This window comes from Callithrix jacchus, chromosome 5, assembly GCF_049354715.1.
Source record: "Callithrix jacchus isolate 240 chromosome 5, calJac240_pri, whole genome shotgun sequence".
NCBI classification, from domain to species: domain Eukaryota; kingdom Metazoa; phylum Chordata; class Mammalia; order Primates; family Cebidae; genus Callithrix; species Callithrix jacchus.
Window position 1 is genome coordinate 133,874,382 of NC_133506.1, and position 21,701 is coordinate 133,896,082.

Consider the following 21,701-nt stretch of genomic DNA (forward strand, 5'->3'; position numbering starts at 1 on the left):
GAAAAAGGACACATATCTTTACCTTTTTTTTTTTTTTTTTTTTTTTTTTTTTTTGATGGAGTCTTGCTCTGTCACCCAGGACGGAGTGCAGTAGTGTAAACTAAGCTCACTGCAATCTCCACCTTCTGAGTTCAAGCGATTCTCCTGCCTCAGCCTCCTGAGTAGCTGGATTACAGGCATGCATCACCACGCCCAGCTAATTTTTGTATTTTTAATAGAGACTGGGTTTCACCATGTTGGCCAGGCTGGTCTGCAACTCCTGACCTCAAGTGATCTACCTACCTAAGCCTCCCAAAGTGGTGGGATTACAGGTGTGAGCCACCATGCCCAGCCACTTATCTTTACTCTTCAGGATTTTTTCTCTTAGTACAAGTTAAAGAATTCATGCAGTGAATCTTCAAAATTAGATGAAAAATAATTTGGATAATATTTTATAATCACAGTAAAGTTATAAATGTATCAAAAACAACTAATTAAGTATAGGAAACTTTGGCTGTAAAATTGTCTATCTTGTTGACTCTCAGCATTTCTCTGCACCAGCACCTATGTTGAAGAGCCTATTAGAAACTCAGCAATTCATGAAAAGAAGCCAGCAGCCCATGGTCAGCAATGGGGGCTTCCAGCTACCTTCCTATACTCACATTCAGCCTATCCTTGTTATTTTCAGTCTTTTGCCACCTGGAGTTCATCATCTAGATGGAAAGAGTAGGCATATAAACAGGAAAAAATAGCCTTGATACCAGTGTGCTGTGATTCTTACAGGGCTCTAGAGGAGGAAAAGTTCACTTTCACTTTGAGTGGTGAAAGAAAAATCAGAGAATAGGATTTAAGCTTGAACCTCAGATCATTAGATAGGATTACAATAAGTAAAGAGAAAGTCTTTCCAAATAAAGGGGAAGCCTTACACAGGAGTACAGAAGAAAAAGGCCTGGCCTGTTTCAGGAGTCCATTTTGCAAGGGCCAGGCCAATCTAGTGACTTAATCAGAAAGGGAAGTTGGGAGAGATGGGTTAGGGCCAAATTGTGTAATTTGGAGCATTCTGAAGGCCAGGTTGAAGCCCTGACATTATTGCCACCTTACCTGACTAGATCTGTATAAGCTGAAAGCAAGAGAACCCATAAAGCAGAGGTTGCACGTAGGCAGCCCCTTGGCACTGTTGGACTGACTTGCAAAGGTGTTCTATTAGGTCTGCAAAGTCTGTGTGTGCGCATGTGCACATACGTATGTTAATTGCCAACATTAAAAAATTGGGGCAAATGGCTTCTGACGTCTCTTAAAAATGGCTGTAGGCCATTACAGTGGCTCATGCCTGTAATCCCAGCACTTTGGGAGGCTGAAGCAAGCGGATCACGAGGTCAAGAAATTGAGACCATCCTGTCCAACTCGGTGATACCCCATCTCCACTAAAAATACAAAAAAAAAAAAAATAGCTGGGCATGGTGGCACGTGCCTATCGTCATAGCTACTCGGGAGGCTGAGGCAGGAGAATCAGTTGAACCCAGAAGGTGAACATGGTTGCAGTGAGCCAAGAGTGTGCCACTACACTCCAGCCTGGCGACAGACCAAGACTCTACCTTAAAAAAAAAAATCTTTTAGCTATATACCAGGTACCAGGAAAAAGAAAAAAATGGCTGTAGTTGGGTCTATGTTCCATGTAGCAGTAAGTGATTGGCCCCAGTAGCACCTATTTATTGAGACTGGACAGACACTGTCTGGTTGGCCACAGTCCCCATTAGGCCCACTTCTTCATGTGCATGGCCCACTTGGCTCCTATGGGCATTTGAATTTGCAGCCTCTGAAATAAAACTAAGAATCCGAATGTTCAGCACCTGGCTTAGTAGTAGAGGCTCACTGTGCTTACTTACCGTGTGGCGTAGTTGTGCATATGGTAAGGATATATGGGGTATGTATATGTGGTAGGGGAACTACAGCTGTAAACACAAGGAGAGAGTTCGCTCCTGCTGGTTATTCCCTTTTAAACAGGCAATCTGTCCTGCTCCAAACAAGTGAACTCTTCAACCTTTTTATCATTGTCCTCCTCATCATCTTTCTTTATTAATCTAGCTTAGTGAGTGCAGGTCCTAGACATATAACCAAGTACCTGCCTTTGGCTGTAAGAAATGAGCCCAGAAGCCTCAGCTCAGCATCCCAGCTGGGGGCAGATGGCAGCACCCACCCTCTCAAATAGTTCAGTTCCTTAAACGTAGTTTGATATTTAATTCACAAACTCTTTCAGGGCAGGCTAAAGTACTCACTAAAGGTAGAACTGAATTTTCCTATCAGCATGCGTCCTAGGTGTATTTGACTCCTATCAGCATGTGTTAAGAGTGTTTTTGACTTGATGAGTTTCCATAAGATACCCCGAAACCAGGAAAGATATTCCTGATAGTTTGGACTTTTTCTGTTTTCTTGTGGCCTCTGAGAAGCCTCAGGACCATGTTTATGTATCACTGAAACAAATAAATTGAAGAGAATCATGGGTCTCACTTAAAAGACTCTTTGCATTTTCACCTTAATTTAGGAATAGTGTTCCTAGAAATACATGTTATTATGAAGATAAAAAGTATTTTTTCCACCAGCACTAAAAGTTACAGTTAAAATATTTGGTTGTAAGTGAAGACTGAAATAGCTTCTGTAGGAGAGCTTTAGAACGAAGCCATTTAGAGGAACAGGTGAATCCTAATCACATCTCTCTCTTTAGCTGGACTGAACCCAAACATGAATGTCACCAGCATGGATATGACAAGTGGCTTGTCGGTGAAGGACCCATCCCAGTCCCAGTCACGCCTCCCCCAGTGGACGCACCCCAACTCCATGGATAGCTTGCCCAGCGCCGCCTCCCCCCTGGAGCAGAACCCTAGCAAGCGTGGTACGTCTGAGCTAGGACGCCTGTGGTGGGATCACTGCTGGCTTATTAATCGATCATCCTATTGTGTAGTGTGCCCATTCTATACTTTTCTAAGAATTGAGTGCTGACAGTTAGATTTAAAATAATCCATTCCATTACAGTGCACCTAAGATCTCAGCTAGTCAGTGATCAGACTTGTTAAAACCCAACCATTAGATCTCAGCTACAAACCTAGAAATAGTTTGAAAACCCAGAGCAGCAAAGAATCTAGGTCATAGCCTGTGTACTTTTTTTTATATATCTGTATTCATCAACAAAAAACTTGAGTCTGCTGAAATGTCTTCAATAAAATGGTAAAACACAAATAGAAAATCAAATATACAGTATGGCAACTGCAGCTGTAAATACTAGGGTGCATTTCTATTGGTTATTCCCCTCGATCCAAGCAGTCTGTCGTACTCCAAACTGGTATCCCCGTCAGGAACTCTTTACTGGTGGACACACCAGTAAGGTGGAAGCAAAAATGCTAACTCTAGGAGGTCATCTCACTCTCAAGCATTAAATTTAGCTCTGAGCTTCCTTGTAGAATAAACAGCAAAGACAATTCAGTAGGTTATGTAGTTCTCTCTTGATACAAAGCATTCTAAGAAGAAAAAGGAAATTATATCTCACAGTTACCATATGGAAAATCATCACACACTGCCGGCACCTTTCTTAGGAGGGCTCTGCTGCCTGCAGCTGGTTGGTTTGGTTACATGTTAATTTTTGACATCCACTCTGTTCTTCCATAGTGAAGGTTTCAGACTAAAAGGAGGGAAGAGATAACAGCAAATTTGACAGCTAACCACAAAAACTCCTAAGTTGTCCCCAAAAAGGTTTATTAAGGGCAGCTTTCCATGGTATAGATATGTATTTTACGAAGATTTCCAACTGGACAAACTAAATTGTTCTTCAAGGTTTTCAGTCTTTGAGGGCTGAAATTTGAGCTAACTGAAATGGTCACTGGCCAGACAATGGTGGCTCACACCTGTAGTCCCAGCTTCTTGAGAGGCTGATGTGGGATGATTGCTTGAGCCCAGGAGGTTGAGGCTGCCGTGAACCCTTATCACACCACGACACTCCAGCCTGGGCAACAGAGCGAGACATTGTCTCAAAAAAAAAAAAAAAGTAATTGATTCTTAGGGAATCCTAGACAGACCAAGTCTTCCAATTCATATAACCAAATAGGGCAAGGCATTTAACCTAGAACAGAGGTGCATAGGGAGGTCGAGGGTATCTTCTGGTGTCTCTCAAGTGGAGGTATTCACTCGGTTCTTTGTTTCCTCTTGTCCCCATAGGTGCTATCCCTGGAGGTCTAAGCATTGGGCCTCCAGGTAAGTCCTCCATTGATGACTCCTATGGCCGGTACGATTTAATCCAGAACAGTGAGTCACCTGCCAGTCCTCCCGTAGCTGTTCCCCATAGCTGGTCACGTGCCAAATCTGACAGTGATAAAATCTCAAATGGCTCTAGCATCAGCTGGCCCCCAGGTAAGACCATGCAACACTTCTGTGCAACAGCAGCAGGTCAGAACGTGTTCCAAGCCTGCAGAGAGTGATTAGGCTGAGAGGACCCAGAATCTGAGCTAAGGATCTGGAATTGTTAAGCCCAGAGCTTTGGGATTTTCCTTGGAAATCCATTTGTCGGAAAAATTTTGGGTATGGTTAGCATCAGGCATTTTTCTGTAATCCCTTAGTTTGACATGAGGAGTGGAAGGGGTGGCAGGGAGGAAGCACATTGTATACCATCTAGTAAAACTATTTCGACCTGTGTGAAAACCCTCTGAATATGGTAGCTATAATACCTGGTTCTGGATCGTTCCAAAGGATTGATTGCTTTCATGAAAGAGAATATAAAGTGTACCTCTAATTTAATTAGCAGATTATAAAAACTACTACAAACAGGACACAAAATCTCTTAAAATGTCATGAATCAGTGTGCAGGTGTTCTGACCTGTGGCTTCCCATTTTGGTTTCACAAACAGAATTCCATCCGGGAGTTCCATGGAAAGGACTGCAGAATATTGACCCTGAGAATGACCCTGATGTCACTCCTGGCAGTGTCCCCACTGGGCCTACCATCAATACCACCATCCAGGATGTCAACCGCTACCTCCTCAAGAGTGGAGGTGAGGGTGCGGCTCTGCCTGCCTCTGCATGGATGGTCTCTCTAGACCCCTCTGGAGGGGTGACAGGTTGAGCTGTGAGGCAGGGATGGTACAAGGCACAGTTGGCAGGCACCTTTTCTAGTCACCCAAAGCAGCGTGAAAAGACGGCAGGTAGTACTCACGGGAAATCTAGTGCTAATGGAAATCGATTTGAGTCTCTGCTGGGTTTGTTTTTTTGTTTTTTGAGACAACGTCTTGCTCTGTCACCCAGGCTGGAGTGCAGTGGCACAATCTAGGCTCTCTGCAGCCTCCACCTCTCAGGTTCAAACGATTTTCCTGCCTCAGCCTCCCAAGTGGCTAGGATTACAGGCGTGTGGCACCATACCAGGCTAATTTTTGTATTTTTAGTAAAGACAGGGTTTCTCCATGTTGGCCAGGCTGGTCTCGAACTCCTAACCTCAGGTGATTCATCCATGCTGCTGGATTTATTAATAGGTACTGCCATTTTTTTTGAGACAGAGTCTTTCTCTGTCTCCAGGCTGGAGTGCAGTGGCGTGATCTTGGCTCACTGCAACTTCCCTCTGCTGGGTTCAAGTGATTCCCCTACCTCAGCCTCCCGAGTAGCTGGGACTACCGGTACGCGCTACCACCCCTGGCTAAATTTTTGTATTTCAGTAGAGACAGGGTTTCACCATGTTGGCCAGGATGGTCTTGATCTCTTGATCTCGTGATCCGGTCCACGTCAGCCTCCCAAAGTGCTGAGATTACAGTGAGCCACCACTCCCAGCCAATAGGTAATGTCTTATCAAAGAAGTGCCATCTCTGATAAAGTTTTATCACAGCAGGCTATTTTGTGGAAGAAAAAGCTAGATTGCCATAGGTACTATCACTAATCAAACCACCTAGGTACTTCCCAAAACATTAAGTTTCCCACTTGAAGTATGACTCATTGGTGCCATGTGTTTGCTTCTGTTGTTGAGACAGATTCTTGCTCTGTCACCCAGGCTGGAGTATAGTGGTGTGATTTGGTTCACTGCAACCTTCACCTCCCAGGCTCAAGTGATTCTCATCCCTCAGCCTCCCAAGTAGCTGAGACTATAGGCGCACACCACCACACTCAGCTAATGTTTTGTTTTATTTTGTTTAAGACGGGGTTTCACCATGTTGGTCAGGCTGGTCTTGAACGCCCAACCTCAGGTGATCCACCTGCCTTGGCCTCCCAAGTGCTTAGATTACAGGCATGAGCCACCACACCCAACCAGTGTTTTGTATTTTTAGTAGAGACAGGGTTTCACCATGTTGGCCAGGCTAGTCTCATACAGCTGACCTCAAGCGATCCACCCTCCTTGGTCTCCCAGAGTTCGGGGATTACAGGTGTGACCCAGCACACCTGGCTGCTTCTGTGGTTCTTTAAAGCGATAGACTTCTAAATGTATCTGTGGTTTGGCTGGAGAGCCAACAGAAGTACAGAGTGCCCTTTCTGTTTAATGCTGTGCATTTCTTGGGGTTTGATGCAGCTGCTTTTCGGAGCAGGTGTTATGGGTGTCCCTGCTGTCAGACACAGGCAAGTGGTGCAGGAAACAGCCGTGTGAGATGACAGAGGACGAGTGAGGCACCAGCCAGAATTGGAGACCCAACCCTCCCTGCTTGTCATACCGGGTGGGGCACCAGGGTTGTGCCAGATAGGAAAGTTAACATATTTTGAGAGTTGTGGAAAAGTGGGATGCAAGTTGTACACATACAGGTCATAAGAGAATTTGGAAAGAATCGAAGTTGCCTAACACATGCCAGAGCTTCCTGCATGGTGCCCAGATGAAGCATCAAGTGGCTCCTTACTCTCTAGTCAGAACCAGGGGCATTGGGAGTGGCCTCTGCTGTCACCTGAGTGTGCCATGGTGTGATAAAAATGGCCTGAGAAACATGTGGCAGCTGTCCTTCAGCTCCATAGCCTGCCCAGTTAAGGAGCTAGACTTGCAGGGAGGGCGGAAGAGAACCTAACCCTAAGAAATGCATTGGCCATCAGATAAGGCAAGGAAATGGCATCTCTAGCTCTGAGACTAAAGAAATCAGCCAGCCAGCCAACCTGGGTGACTTGCAACTCCAAGTGAACATTATTTGACTTCTGGGGTGCTTGATGTTAGGGTCTTGAGCCTGCCTTGACGCTTGCACATAGACATCAGTATTCAGCAGCAGCCAGCTCAGGTGACTTCATGCCAGGCCTCTCCTTCAGCTCATGACCAGCACTGGGAACCTCATTCCTCCACTCTGCTACCTCTCATGGTTGTGTTTAGGGATACATTAGGGTTTGTTATTGAAAGAAAGGGGAGTACAATGAATATCTCTTCATGTAGAAGTTGCTAGCCAGAAAGCACTAGCAAGCCAGGAATAGTGACTTACACCTGTAATCTCAGCACTTTGGGAGGCCAAGGTGGGAGAATCACTTGAGGCCAGGAATTTGAAACCAGCCTTAGTAATATAATGAGACCCTTCTCTATAAAAAATTAAAAATGAAAAAATTAGCTGGGTGTGGTGGCACACATTCAGGGTCCCAGCTACTCGGGAGGCTGAGACAAGAGAATCAACTTGAGTTTGGGAGGTCAAGGCTGCAGTGAGCTGTGATTGGGCCACTACACCTTAGCCTAGGTGACAAAGCAAGACTTCATCTCAAAAAGAATAAAGAAAAGAAGGCACCAGTGCCATGGTGCAGTAGGAGTGGACTGCAGTGGCCAGACCTTGTCAGCAGCCCTCTGCCACTGGGCTGGCCTGGCAGCTTCCAGGCTTCTTTCAGACCCATCACCTGGCTCAGGCACCCAGCCACAGGTGGTCCTTGTATTATTGAGTGGCCAGCTTGATCTAAAGTTCAAAGAGAGAAAAATTAAGAAAATGTGCCCTAGAAGGAAAAGAGTGAGACGTAGCCCTCTCTCTTGATATTGGTTTGTTTTACATATTTTATCATGGAATTTTGTTTTCTTTTACTGAATATATTGGATGTGGGCTTTTAATATACGTTTTTTGTTGTTTTCTCATTGCCACTGGCATTAAGCTCTGATTTATATTAAAACTCACATTAGGTCAGTATTTGTTTGGATATTATTTACAAATTTAACCCTTTCACCAGAGTGATGAAATGCAGTTATGCAATTTCATAACACATTGATATTAATGCTTGTCAAAAAGAAAAATTAGCTGTAATCCAATGGAACAAATTTCGCTACTGAAACTAAAAGTTTCAAAACTAGAAAGCCGTTCAAATTTACATACTCTATTGTTAATTGTAAAATAAATACCGCCGGGTTCAGTGGCACGTGCCTGTAGTCCCAGCTACCCAGGAGGCTGAGGTGGGAGGATCGCTTGAGCCCAGGAGTTCTGGGCTGTAGTGCGCTCTGCCAATCAGGTGTCCACACGAAGTTCAGCATCAATATGGTGACCTCCCGGGAGCGAGGGACAACCAGGTTGCCTAAGGAGTGGGGGTGAACTGGCCCAGGTCGGAAATGGAGCAGGTCAAAACTCCCGTGCTGATCAGTAGTGGGGATTGCACCTGTGAATAGCCACTGCACTCCAGCCTGGGTAACATAGCAAGACCCCGTTTCTAGAAAGAAAAAAAAAAATAGAAAAAAAAAGAAAATTTAAATTAAAAAAAAAAAAAGAAAATAAATAAATACCATGTAAGGCTAATAGTCTATAACCCTGAGATCCTTAGGTTGATTACATTTCACTGATAAATGAAGAGCATTTAGGAAACAGCTTAGGCTGTCAGAGCTGACACCTTTTTTTTTCCCCCCTTTGGGACAGAGTTTCACTCTTGTCACCCAGGCTGGAGTGCAATGGCACAATCTCAGCTCACTGCAACCTCCACCTCCTGGGTTCAAGCGAGTCTCCTGCCTCAGCCTCCCAAGTAGCTGGGATTACAGGCGTGTACTACCACACCCAGCTAATTTTTGTATTTTTTGTAGAAACGGGGTTTCACCATGTTGGCCAGTTGGTCTCAAACTCCTGACGTCAGGTGATCCGCCCACCTCAGCCTCCCAAAGTGCTGGGATTACAGGCATGAGCCACTGCACCTGGCTGAGCTGACACCTTTTTAAAGCAAAGACCTTCCTGAGAGAATTAACACAGGAACGGAAAACAGCTCAGGTTCTGACTTACAAACAGGAGTAAAACACTGAGTTTACATGAACACAAAGAAGGGAGCAACAGACACTGGGGCTTGCTTAAGGGTATAGGATGGGAGGAGGGGAAGGATTGAAACACTGCCTATTGGGTACTATGCTCACTGCCTAAGTGACGGAATGATCTCAACACCACACCCCGTCAACACACAATTTACCTGTGTGACAAACCTGCACATGTGCTCAATGAACCCAAAATAAAAACTGGAAAAAACAAAAGTGAAGACCTGCAGATTACTTTCCTAAAGGCTAGTGCCCTCATTCTTTTCTTCTGGTTTTTTGTTTGTTTTTAGACAGAGTCTCACTCCGTCACTGGGCACCAGGCTGGAGTGCAGTGGCACAATCTCGGCTCACTGCAACCTCCGCCTCCCATGTTCAAGCAATTCTCCTGTCTCAGCCTCCCGAGTAGCTGGGACTACAGGCACATGCCACCACGCCCAGCTAATTTTTTTGTGTTTTTAGTAGAGATGGGTTTACCATGTTGGCCAGGATGGTCTTGATCTCTTGACCTCGTGATCCACCCGCCTTGGCCTCCCAAAGTGCTGGGATTACAGGCGTGAGCCACCGCTCCCAGCCAGTGTCCTCATTCTAAAGAGGTCACTTGCATCAGGGCAGCTGCAAACAGCTGTGCAGATTGGACACTGTGCAAGTCCAGGATGTGCCACACGCCTGATTATTTTATGCACAGCTCCATTTGGGGTCCTCAGCTGAGATGACATCCTTTTGAGAAACCATCGCATTCTGTTTATGGTCATAAAGTGACAGGGTTCTAGTTTAGCAGCCAGACTGTGCTCACGTTCCCTCTGCTAGCCAGAATCCACGCACTGGCAGAGTCATTATCCCAATCAGAGCTCTTTCCATCCTGCGTTCACCCCAACTGTCACCATTACTCCTTCCTCACTCTTCTTTCCCAGCTTCTTGCTTTCTTCTCAGAATTGAGAGGGAGGGAGAGCCACATCAGAAAATATACAATAAAATTTAAAAACCAAGCAGCAAAGAGCTGAGCTTTTTCACAAGGAATCGAGGTGCTTTAAGGATGGCCCATTTACCCTAAGTCTCCCGTCCAGGCACAGGGACAAGCTTTCCTCAGAAAACTGCAGTCCTAGAGATAGAATAGCTCAAGTTCATATAAACAGTTATTAGAAGAGATACCTCTTAAATATTCCTGTATTTAAAAAGGGAATTATGAGCTGGGCATGGTGGCATGCACCTGTGGTCCCAGCCACTCAGGAGGCTAAGGAAAGGAGGTAGAGACTGCTGTGCACTATGATCACGTCTATGAACGGGCACTGTGCTGCAGCCTGGGTAATGCTGCAACGACCCCATCTCTGAAAAACACAATTTTTAAAGCAGAATATGAGTGGAAGCTGATGGGACACCCCAGTCAGAAGAAATGCTCAAATATTTACTGCAAATTTTATAATAAAAGGCGTGCAGTTTTGTTCTTCTATTTTGTGGCCATTGTTTGAACTGTGAAAGGTTATAGATTGCTCTGGATTTGTATTTTATCTTATTTGGGAGAGGAAATCAATGTAGTCCTTTAAAATTCTGACATGGTATTTTAAGCATTCTGGCAGGAATTCTCTTCTCAAAGAAGCTGATGCTGCTCCTTGCTCTTTGGTCCTCAGCCTTCAGCAACATCCTAGGCCTCCCTGAGTGGCTGCAGGGACCCAGAATAGGAGGCACACCCTGTTCCTTCCTTCCCACATGACACTTTCATGTTCAGGCTTCAGCAGCCTAGGGAGTGGTTGATTCTTGATGGTTAAGATTCTCATCCCCCACAGTTGGAGTCACAAACCCGCCTGCTGCCACCACCTTGCTCAGTGCTGCCTTTGGTTCTGCAGGGTCCTCCCCGCCATCATCTCAGAATGCCACGCTGCCTTCTTCGAGTGCCTGGCCGCTCAGTGCCTCCGGCTACAGTAGCTCTTTCAGCAGCATTGCATCCGCGCCTAGTGTTGCAGGTACGCGCCCAGCCTCTCCACTTGCAGGTATAGTTTTCTTTCTTTCCCGAAACAAAACTTTTGACAGGCCCCGGCTTTTCCTGTTGATCTCTTTACTGACTCCCTGAGCTGGGAGGCTGTGTGGTGTGGTGGAAGATGGATGGGGGCCTTGCCCAGGCACAGCCGGTGCCTTGGGCACATCGGCTTGCACATGCATGGAAGTGGTTACCTCTTCTCCATACAAGTGTGTGGGCCCTCTGCCTTCTCTCTTCCTTTCCCCCATTTCCACAAGACAAGGGGTATGCAAGGCTTTGAAAACTTAGAGGCAGAAACTTCTGGGAATTTAGTTACTTGAGTTTGCCAGGGGCTTGACTCTGTGTTGCTTTGTCTATTACAGTCTGCTGGTGTTGAGAGCACTCTGTGTGGCTCCCCAAACACAGCAGTGACTTTTCTTTGTCTCAAGGCTGCATATGTTCCATCTCTCTGCTTTTCTAGGTAAACTGTCAGACATTAAGTCAACATGGTCCTCTGGCCCTGCCTCCCACACGCAAGCCTCTCTGTCTCATGAACTGTGGAAGGTGCCCAGAAACACTACTGCACCCACGAGGCCACCTCCAGGGTTAACCAATCCCAAGCCTTCCTCCACCTGGGGTGCCAGCCCCCTCGGCTGGACCAGCTCCTACTCCTCGGGTAAGCTCCATGCTTCTCATGTTCCAGTGGGGGCCTTACTCTTTAGGGGATGTGCTTATCACTTTGTCCTCCACTTCCTTTGCAAGAACTCCTGCCTCTAACTCTGGAGCCTGGGAGGCTTTAGGAGGGCACCAAGGCTGCCCTAGATGTCCAGGGCATTAGCTGGGTGAGCCTGGTGTTTTTAGCATCAGCCTAGGTGTGCCAGCATGCAGCAGGTTTGCTCTGGGCCAGGAGGTCCCAGGCTGTCCCAGCACCTATCGAGGGCCCACACTGGCCAACTCCATCCTCAAGAGTGTGGCTGCCCCACACTAGGCTGTCAGAGGCCTTCACAGCCCTTTAGACTCTCTGCCCCCATTAGCCCCCATTGCACAGGGATCTAGATTTCTGCTTTTTTTATTTGCTTCTCCACAAGATACTATTGGAACATAAGGCTTTTCCAGGCCAAAAACAAACCCTACCAGTTTGAAAACAACTCTCATAATATTGCAGCTCTGTAGGCTTCTCCTAGGTGCTGCTTGCTGAACCTCAGAGATGAAATGTACTGGGAATTTAAGAAACTGAAGATTTAAACCAGTGTGGACAACAAAGGGAGACCCCATCTCCACAAAAAAATAAAAAACTTAGGGGGGCATAGTGGCACACACCTGTGATCCCAACTGCCAGGGAGGCTGAGATGGTAGGATGGCTCAAGCCCAGGAGATTGAGGCTACAGTCAGCTGTGCTTGAGCCACTGCCCTCCAGCCTGGATGATGGAGTGAGACCCTGTCTCTAAAAAAATAATAAATAACAAAATTTTTTAAATCAACTACAGATAGTATATTAGTCCATTTCCACGCTGCCAGCGAAGACGTACCCAAGACTGGCAAAGAGATTTATTGGACTTAACAGTTCTTTGTGGCTGGGGAGGCCTTACAATCATGGCAGAAGGTGAAAGGCAGGTCTCACATGGCGGCAGACAAGAAAAAAAAGAGCTTGTGCAGGGAAACTCTCATTTTTAAAACCATCAGATCTCGTGAGACTTACTCAAAAGAACAGCATGGGAAAGATCTGCCCCCATTATTCAGTTACCTCCCACTGGGTTCCTCCCATGAAACATGGGAATCGTGGGAGTAACAATTCAAGATGATATTTAGGTGGGGACACAACCAAACCATATAGTTCCTCCCCGACCCCTCCCAAATCTCATATCCTCACATTTCAAAACCAATCATGCCTTCCCAAAAGTCCCCCGAAGTCGTAACTCATTTCAGCATTAACTCAGAAGTCCATAGTCCAAAGTCTATTTGAGATAAGGCAAGTCCCTTCCACCTATGAGCCTGTAAAATCAAAAGCAAGTTAGTTACTTCCTAGATACAGTGAGGGTACAGGCATTGGGTAAATAGAATCATTCCAAATGGGAGAAATTGGCCAAAACAAAGGGGCTGCAAGCCCCATGCAAGTCTGAAATCCAGCATGGCAGTCAAATCTTAAAGCTCCAAAGAGATTCCATGTCTCACATCTGGATCATGCTTAGGCAAGAGGTGGGTTCCCATGGTCTTGGGCAGCTCCACCCCTGTGGCTCTGCAGGGTACAGCCTCCCTCTTGGCTGCTTTCACCGGCTGGTGTTAAGTGTCTGCGGCTTTTCCAGGCACACAGTGCAAGCTGTCGGTGGATCTACCATTCTGGGGTCTAGAGGACTATGGTCCTCTTCTCACAGCTCCACTAGGCAGTTCCCCAGTAGGGACTTTGTGTGGGGCCTCCACCCACATTTCCCTTCCACACTGCCCTAGCAGAGGGTCTCCGTGAGAGCCATGCCCCTGCAGCAAACTATTGTCGGAACATCCAGGTGTTTCCATACGTCCTCTGAAATCTAGTTGGAGGATCCCAAACCTCAGTTCATCACTTCTGTGCACCCGGAGTCTCAAACACCACGTGGAAGCTGCCAGGGCTTAGAGATTCCATGCTCTGAACCATGAGGGCTGGAGTGGCAGGGACACAAGTCACCAAATTCCTAAACTGCACACAGCATGTGAACCCTGGGCCTGGCCCATGAAGCCATTTTTTTTCCTCGTAGGCCCCTGGCCTATTGTGATGGGAGGGGCTGCCATGAAGACCTCTGCATACCCTTGGAGATAGTTTCCATTTTCCCTATTGTCTTGGGGATGAACATTCAGCTCCTCCTTACCTAGGCAAATTTCTACAGCTGGATTGAAATTTTCCTCAGAAAATGAGATTTCTTTTTTTTTGAGATGGAGTTTCACTCTTGTCACCAAGGCTGGAGTATAGTAGAGCAATCTGGGCTCACTGCAACCTCTGCTTCCTGGGTTCAAGCGATTCTCCTGCCTCAGTCTCCCAAGTAGCTCCCATGCACCTGTATAGCCAGCTAGTTTTTATGTTTTCAGTAGAGGTAGAGTTTCACCATGTTGACCAGGCTGGTCTCAAACTCTTCACCTCAGGTGATCCACCCATCTCAGCCCCGCAAAGTGATGAGGTTACAGGTGTGAGCCACCATACCCAACCAGTTTTCCAAGCTGAAGTGCAGTGGTACAATCTTGGCTCACCATGACCTCTGCCTCCTGGGTTCAAGTGATTCTCCTGCCTCAGCCTCCCAAGTAGCCGGGACTACAGGCACCTGCCACCATGCCCAGCTAATTTTTGTAGTTTTAGTAGAGAATGGGTTTCACTATGTTGGCCAGGCTGGTCTCAAACTGCTGACCTTGTGATTCGCCCATCTCAGCCTCCCAAAGGGCTGGGATTACAGCCATGAGCCACTGCGCCCAGCAAAACTGAATGCTTTTAGCAGCACCCAGGTCACCTCTTGAATGCTTTACTGCTTGGAAATTTCTTGTACCAGATACCCTACATCATCTCTCTCAAGTTCAAAGTCCCACAGATCTCTAGGGCAGGGGCAAAATGCCACCTGTCTCTTTCTAAAACATAAGAGCCACCCTTGCTCTAGTTCCCTACAAGTTCTACCTCAGCCTGGACTTTATTGTCCATATCCCTGTCAGCATTCTTGTCAAAACCATTTAACAAGTCTTCAGGAACTTCCAAATTTTTCCAACTTCTGCCTGTTACCCAGTTTCAAAGTTGCTTCCACATTTTTGCATATTTTTGCAGCAGCACCCCACTCTACTGGTACCAGTTTTCTTTATTAGTCCGTTTTCATGCTGCTTATAAAGACATTCCAGGGCCGGGCACGGTGGCTCAAGCCTGTAAGCCCAGCACTTTGGGAGGCCGAGGCAGGTGGATCACAAGGTCAAGAGATCGAGACCATCCTGGTCAACATGGTGAAACCCCGTCTCTACTAAAAATACAAAAAATTAGCTGGGCACGGTGGCGCGTGCCTGTAATCCCAGCTACTCGGGAGGCTGAGGCGGGAGAATTGCTTGAACCCAGGAGGCGGAGGTTGCAGTAAGCCGAGATTGCGCCATTGCACTCCAGCCTGGGTAACAAGAGCGAAACTCCATCTCAAAAAAAAAAAAAAAAAGACATTCCAAGGCAAAGCAATGTACAAAAGAAAGAGGGTTATTGGACTTGCGCTTCCACGTGGCTGGGGAGGCCTCATAATAATGGCAGAAGATGAAAGGCACATCTCACATGGTAGCAGACAAGAGAAGGGAGAGAGCTTCTGCAGGGAAACTCCCATTTTTTAAACTATCAGATCTTGTGAGAGACTGTCACCAGAACAGCACAGGAAAGACCTGCCCCCATGATTCAGTTACCTCCCACCAGGTTCCTCCCACAAAATGTAGGAATCATGGGAGTTACAATTCAAGATGGGATTTGGATGGGGACACAGCCAATCCATATCAAACAGTTTCAAAGTAACAGTGTCCTCCTTTTAGCAGCAGCCTTTAGGGTTTTGCTCTGTTGTATTAACCAGAAGAACCTGCGAGCACTGATTCCACTTGGGGGTTGGGGGTAGGCAGAGGTGGAGACCAGAGCTTCCCTGGAGATTCTCAGACCTATCATCACCACTTCTCTGCTGGCACAGATGGGAAAACACAGTCCTCCTGGGCTGGTGGGAAGATCCAAGAAGTGAGTTTCCACATGGAAGCAGGAAGAGGGTCTGCAGGGACTGTGAGATTTTGGTTTACCAAAGAGCGTGGGCCTCCCAGGCTGAGAAAGGCTGTCCTAGAGCATGTGGTGATGGCCTGTGCTGGCCCACACTTGAGCACAGTAAGAGGCGGGAGGGCTGTGCTATCCACTGGCCTTGTCAACTGGGTTCCCCCCTCTTGTTGCAGGTTCTGCCTGGAGCACCGACACCTCAGGAAGAACCAGCAGCTGGCTTGTTCTTCGAAACCTCACTCCCCAGGTGCAATGCCGGTGCCCCTGCGTCACTGAGCACAATCAAGGGAGGGATCCTGCTTGGCTTCTGATGCAGATGAGGCTGTCTGGTGTGGCAGGGTGGCGGGGGGTTCTTGGTCAGGATCCAGAGGTGACACTGCATGGGAGGAGATGAGCAAGTGCCAGGATTGCTCCAGCAGCAGCAGCACATGGGTCCCAGGGGCCTCTTTTAACATGTTCCTAGTGAACTGTTTACCCACTAGAGTCTGGAAAAGTGGTGTTCTCTGTAGATAGAATTGTTTATCTTACAACTACCCGTTCAAGAGTGGTTTGGCCCAGCCTGATGCAGTAGTTCATGCCTGTAATCCCAGCACTTTGAGAGGCCGAGGCCAAGGATCACCTGAGCCCGAGTTCAAGACCAGCCTGGACAACATAGTGAGACCCAATGTGTGTATTTTTATAATGTTTTTTAAAAGAGTGGTTTGGCCACGTCAGACTGTGGGCTAGCCAGTCTTCCTGGGACCCAGGCCACACCTATCTGCATGTCTCCCAAGTCTTGTCTGCAGCTGGGCCCAGGTGGCTTTTGTAAACCAGAGGCACTGTGTGACGTGCTCTGGTGAAAAGAAAGCAGAACTCAAAATGGAGTTTTTCTCCTTCCTCCAATTAGCCTAACTCAAAAAAACCGAAACATCCAAGGTTTTTTTTGTTTTGTTTGTTTTAGACAAAGTCTCACTCTGTCACCCAGGCTGGACTGCAGTGGCACAATCTCAGCTCACTGCAACCTCTGCCTCCTGGGTTCAAGCAATTCTGCCTCAGCCTCCTGAGTAGCTGGGATTACAGACACCCACCACCACACCAGCTATTTTTTTTATTTTTAGTAGAGACAAGGTTTCACCATGTTGGTCAGGCTGGTCTCGAACTCCTGATCTCCTGAGCCACCGTGCCCGGCCTCATCCAATAATTCAGTTACACATTTGTCCACAGAGATAAAATGTTAGTGTTGTAAAGTTATTAGCCCTTTTAAAGAAAAACATATTCCTAGTGTTCAGTGTATCTGATGTCATGTTTTTTCTTTGGAAGGGTGTAGTGAAAGAAATGAGAAGCAAACTCATTCATGCCCCTGTGCTTCCTCTGTCAGATCGATGGCTCCACACTGCGGACACTGTGTTTGCAACATGGGCCTCTCATCACATTCCACCTGAATCTGACTCAAGGCAATGCCGTGGTCCGGTACAGCTCCAAGGAGGAGGCTGCCAAGGCCCAGAAGTCTCTGCACATGTATGTTTCCTCACAGCCACCTCAGTGCTCCAAGTAGCTCCACATCCACCAGAGCGTTAGGTTAGGGGTGTTGCACGGGTGTTCTGAGCCACAGCAGGATCCCACAGGCTGGCCACCCGCCCACTTCCAGAGGCCGGAAGTCTGACCCCCAAGACAATGGTGTGGGCAGGGCTGCTTTCTCGAGGCGTCTCTCCTTGGCTGTAGATGGCTGCCTTCTCCCTCTGTTCCTACGTGGTCATCTCTTTGTGCATGTCTGTGCCATTATCTTCTCTCCTTATAACACCAGTCATGTTGGACTAGGGCTCACCCATGTGACCTCATCTAACTTAATTACTTCTTTAAAAACTCATCTCCAGACACAGTCGCATGGGAGGTACTGGGGGTGAGGACTTCAGCAAAGGAATTGGGGGAAGGTGACGCAGGTCGGTTCCTCACAGGTATCTTGGGACTTAACTATTGGTTTCTTCTGCTGCTCAGTTACTGTGTCTACCTCCTCCACTAGGGAGAGGCCCCCCAAAAAGCACACACAGATCACAATGATAAAAAACACTCTCCCACCAGGGGAAGCCTGGGGAACCGTGACCCATTTCTACACGAGGCCCAGCAGCGGTCCTCAGAGCCAGCCCTTCAACAAAAGTTTGGTTTTGATAGAAGTATGAGGAGACCTGATCGGTCACATTACTTGAGACATGCAACCTAGATATTAGTCCTTCCTGTTTTTAGACCAGGATGGAAATGACACTGGATGACCCTGGCCCTAAGTGAGCCTCGAGCTTCCTGGTGTACTCCTGTGCTTGCAGAGGTGCTCTCTGTATCCGCAGGAGGTTGCTGCCATCCACCTTCCACTAGTCTCAACTAAGCAAACCATTCACAGGCTGGGTTTGGAAATAGTGGCAAAACAGAAGCCACAGGATGACTTCTGGGTGACCTTTCCCAATACAGAGACAGAAAGCCAGTGCCACAAATGCGGCAGGACTTGGGGTGGCCCCGCTCACGCACCCCTTCTTGCTGTTGCAGGTGCGTCCTGGGAAACACTACCATCCTGGCAGAGTTTGCTGGCGAAGAAGAAGTGAATCGCTTCTTGGCTCAAGGCCAGGCACTGCCATCCACCTCCAGCTGGCAGTCCAGCAGCGCATCCAGCCAGCCGCGGCTCAGCGCAGCGGGCAGCTCCCATGGCCTGGTGCGCAGCGATGCTGGCCACTGGAATGCCCCATGCCTGGGTGGCAAGGGAAGCAGTGAGCTGTTGTGGGGTGGGGTGCCCCAGTACTCCAGCAGCCTGTGGGGCCCGCCCAGTGCCGACGACAGCAGGGTGATCGGCAGTCCAACCCCACTGACCACCCTGCTGCCCGGGGACCTGCTCAGTGGGGAGTCCCTGTAGGAGCTGCCGCCATCAGCACCAGGAGAGCCGACCCCTCCCGGGACCCTCCCAGCTGGACGGCCCCACACACCCACTGGAACCCCGTGGCGGCCGCCCTTTTGAGTACCTCTGTCCAGGACTGAAGACGAACCTTGGCCGCAGTCCTTGCGAACTGTTCCCAAAACAGTGCGGGCTGCGGTGGGTCAGCGTCACATGCTAATGACAGTATGTTCCTTGTAGCTTTTTATTTTGTGTGTCTTATGTTTGTATAGTAAGTTGTCATTTTGATTTTTTTTTTTTTTTTTTTTTTTAAGTATAAAAGCTGCTTAGAATAGTTCTATCATGAAGGGCACTTTTCAGATTGTGGGCTGGAAAGGGTTATTTTATCTGTGGGGGAGGGAGGGAGACGTGAAGCCTATTTAAAATGAGCCTGTGACGATTATGCACATTACCAGAGGCGGCCGGTAATCAGGGCAGAGTTTGGTGTGGACAGCCGGGCGCAGAGCGGCTCCGCATGGTAGCTGAGTGGAAGGCGCAGGCTGCGGTCTGCTCTGTTCCCCTGGATCCGCCTATGCACATTACCCTTGTTTCATTACTTTTTCATGTCATTTTTTTATCCCAAAAAATATTTTTTAAAAGTTAAAAAAAAAAGACATATCAAACATGCAAATACTTGAATCCAGCAGGCCAATAGTGAAATGTGAACACTTTCTAATTCTACACTTCCAGGTTGACATCAGTACACAGAACAGGCTCTAGGAAAAATTTCTAAGTTCATAGCCTACGTGCGTGTGTATGTGTGCGTGTTGAAACAAGTGTGTGTGCGTGTGCGGTGCGTGATTCTCAGCACGCAGTTCTCTGTGTCCGTGTGTTTGAAAGCGTGTGAGGATTTAACTGTGGGTTTCCCTTGTATTCAGTATATGCTTTTTTTTGGCGCATTGGTCAAACGTTTGTTACTATTAGCTTCTAACTTTGCACTGAGTGTCCTCGCCCTTCCTTTAGCTAATCCTATACATCACAGAGAATTCCCAGGACAGGGCCGGCGACAATTCATGTGTAAATGTTTACTCAAGGACTCTGTGACTGCGTTTAAAAAGTACAGTGTATATCTCTGGAGAAAGAATATGTATACCTACCTTTAGCAGCTTTTTATTGTGAACTAATGCAAGAAAATTATTACCAGAGTATTGCACCATTTTTCCATTTGGAATATAAAGTTAACGAGAAAAAAACTGTTGTTGAACTGTGGCCATAGATACTTGTAAAGAATGGATGGTTCCGCGGGAGGAACAGAAACAAGCACTTGGACGTGGGTTGTGACTGCTTTTGGGGGAGCCTGGGGTTTGGGCTCCCACCTGTTTACAGACCTTTTTTTCTCCTTCAGACTTTAAAATTTTAAAAATTTAAAAAGGAATTAAAAAAAAAAAAAGACTTCCGTCGTAAAGAAACCTATTTTCAGAATGCAGATACGCTCCTTCAGAGCTCTGGGACGGGACAGTGTTGTTCCCTCGGCCATCGTCGTGGGCTCTGTCGATTGCTTTCGCCCCTTCGTCAAGGTGACAGGCGTTGTGGCCACTGTCTTGCACATGCCGGACGCGCTCTCAGGAAAGCCAGGGCTCCCGAGGGCAGCTCCACACCATTTCATGTATTTTTAAACCCAACTCCTAGCACTGAAGATGTTATTTAAAAAAAAAAAAAAAAAAAAATGAAAAAATTTAAAAAAAGAAAACAAAAAAAAAAAACAGACAAAGAAGAAAAATACCTAATCTCTAATGTGTAGCAGTTACATATTTACCAAATAATGGACTCAAAAGAAATAGATGTTTGAAGAGTGCTTTATATATTAAAAATTGCTTTATGTTTTAAGAATGATCAATGTTTTGATTGTTTTGCAAGGAAGAAAGACAATGGAATAACATACCCTCAAGTATGTTTTAAAATATATATATATGAACATTGTGCTCCCTGCCTGCTTGATCAGGAAACTTGTGCATTACATTTTTTTTAATTAGCTTTTTAATGGTTTTATCAATACAAAAATATATACAAAAAAAAAAGTCCTGCAAGATTGCAGATCCACAAAAGCTGGTTTTATAGAGACCATGAACTATGCACGGACTGGGTTCAAGACTTCTTTTCTCAAGTTCAGTAGGGTCTTCAGCAAGCCGACCTCCCTCAGTGACCGCATCTCATCGCCATTACATGCATTCTGTATATTCGATGGACATACACCTGCGTATGTGTATCCAGTATATGTGCGTGTGAGCGTGTGTGTGCGTGTGTGCACCCGACATACCACTTCCTGTGCTACCAGCGAGCACTGAGCTGTAGAACTCCTGGTGTTTTAAAATTGGGGATGAAAGTCAACAATATGTTAGTTTGTTTTGGGGTTTTGTTGGGTTTGTTTGAGGTTTTTTTTTTTTTTTTTTTTGGACCTTTTATTTTGGATTTAATTGTCTGTAACTCTGAGATTAAAAAACAAGTTTGTGGCTCTTAATGTTTTTCTCATAGAATGTGATTGTTGAAGAACATGCATCGAAATTTGCTTTCAAAAGTACAACGCTTTATTGAATCCTAATAAATTGCAATTTTTTTTCTTGGCTGTTCAAAGTAACGTGTATTTCGTCTTTCAAAATGGACACTGGATGTGCACTCTGCACACTGCAACTGGGAGAGCTGGCCTGCCATAATGTCCTCAGAGCCTACATGCCTCCGTCTCATGAGGGAAACGCAGGCTTCCAGTTGTTTTGCTTTATTCTGTCACTTGCTTTGTGAGTTTGCTGTAAATATTGAAATCTTACTAATAATTGTTGAGAGGCACAACCAAGCTTTCTAGCTCTCTACCCTCACAGCCCATCGAGTCAGTTCATCTGGTAACTGCTGTTGTCCTGGACTGCAGCAAGAGGAGGCTGGGGCCCACCTGGAGTCCTGGCAAAGGAGTGCCGCTCACTTTTGCCTAGGGTCCACTTTGGGCTTAAAAAGTCTTTGGAGAGAAGAGTCATGA

General features: G+C 46.7%; 1 protein-coding gene and 1 pseudogene across 20 annotated transcripts in view; both read left to right on the forward strand.

Annotated features, from left to right (window-relative positions):
- The window catches only part of TNRC6C (trinucleotide repeat containing adaptor 6C), a 147,731-nt gene extending 126,424 nt beyond the window's left edge, over positions 1-21,307 (forward strand). For 13 of the 19 annotated variants that reach the window (XM_054256537.2, XM_035301891.3, XM_035301893.3 and 10 more), the window contains 8 exons: positions 2,702-2,869; positions 4,186-4,377; positions 4,872-5,015; positions 11,008-11,124; positions 11,599-11,793; positions 16,020-16,090; positions 17,201-17,340; positions 18,358-21,307. In XM_054256537.2, coding sequence (XP_054112512.1) covers positions 2,702-2,869; positions 4,186-4,377; positions 4,872-5,015; positions 11,008-11,124; positions 11,599-11,793; positions 16,020-16,090; positions 17,201-17,340; positions 18,358-18,718 — 1,388 coding nt within the window. In that variant the 3' untranslated portion in view covers positions 18,719-21,307. The remainder of the gene's footprint in view (positions 1-2,701; positions 2,870-4,185; positions 4,378-4,871; positions 5,016-11,007; positions 11,125-11,598; positions 11,794-16,019; positions 16,091-17,200; positions 17,341-18,357) is intronic. The other 6 variants (XM_054256544.2, XM_078374749.1, XM_078374750.1 and 3 more) reach the window with 3 other exon arrangements.
- LOC108591880 (uncharacterized) lies at positions 19,111-21,307 on the forward strand (annotated as a pseudogene). Its single transcript, XR_001911835.4, has one exon. The product of XR_001911835.4 is annotated as an uncharacterized LOC108591880 (transcript).
- Positions 21,308-21,701: the final 394 nt, after the last annotated feature.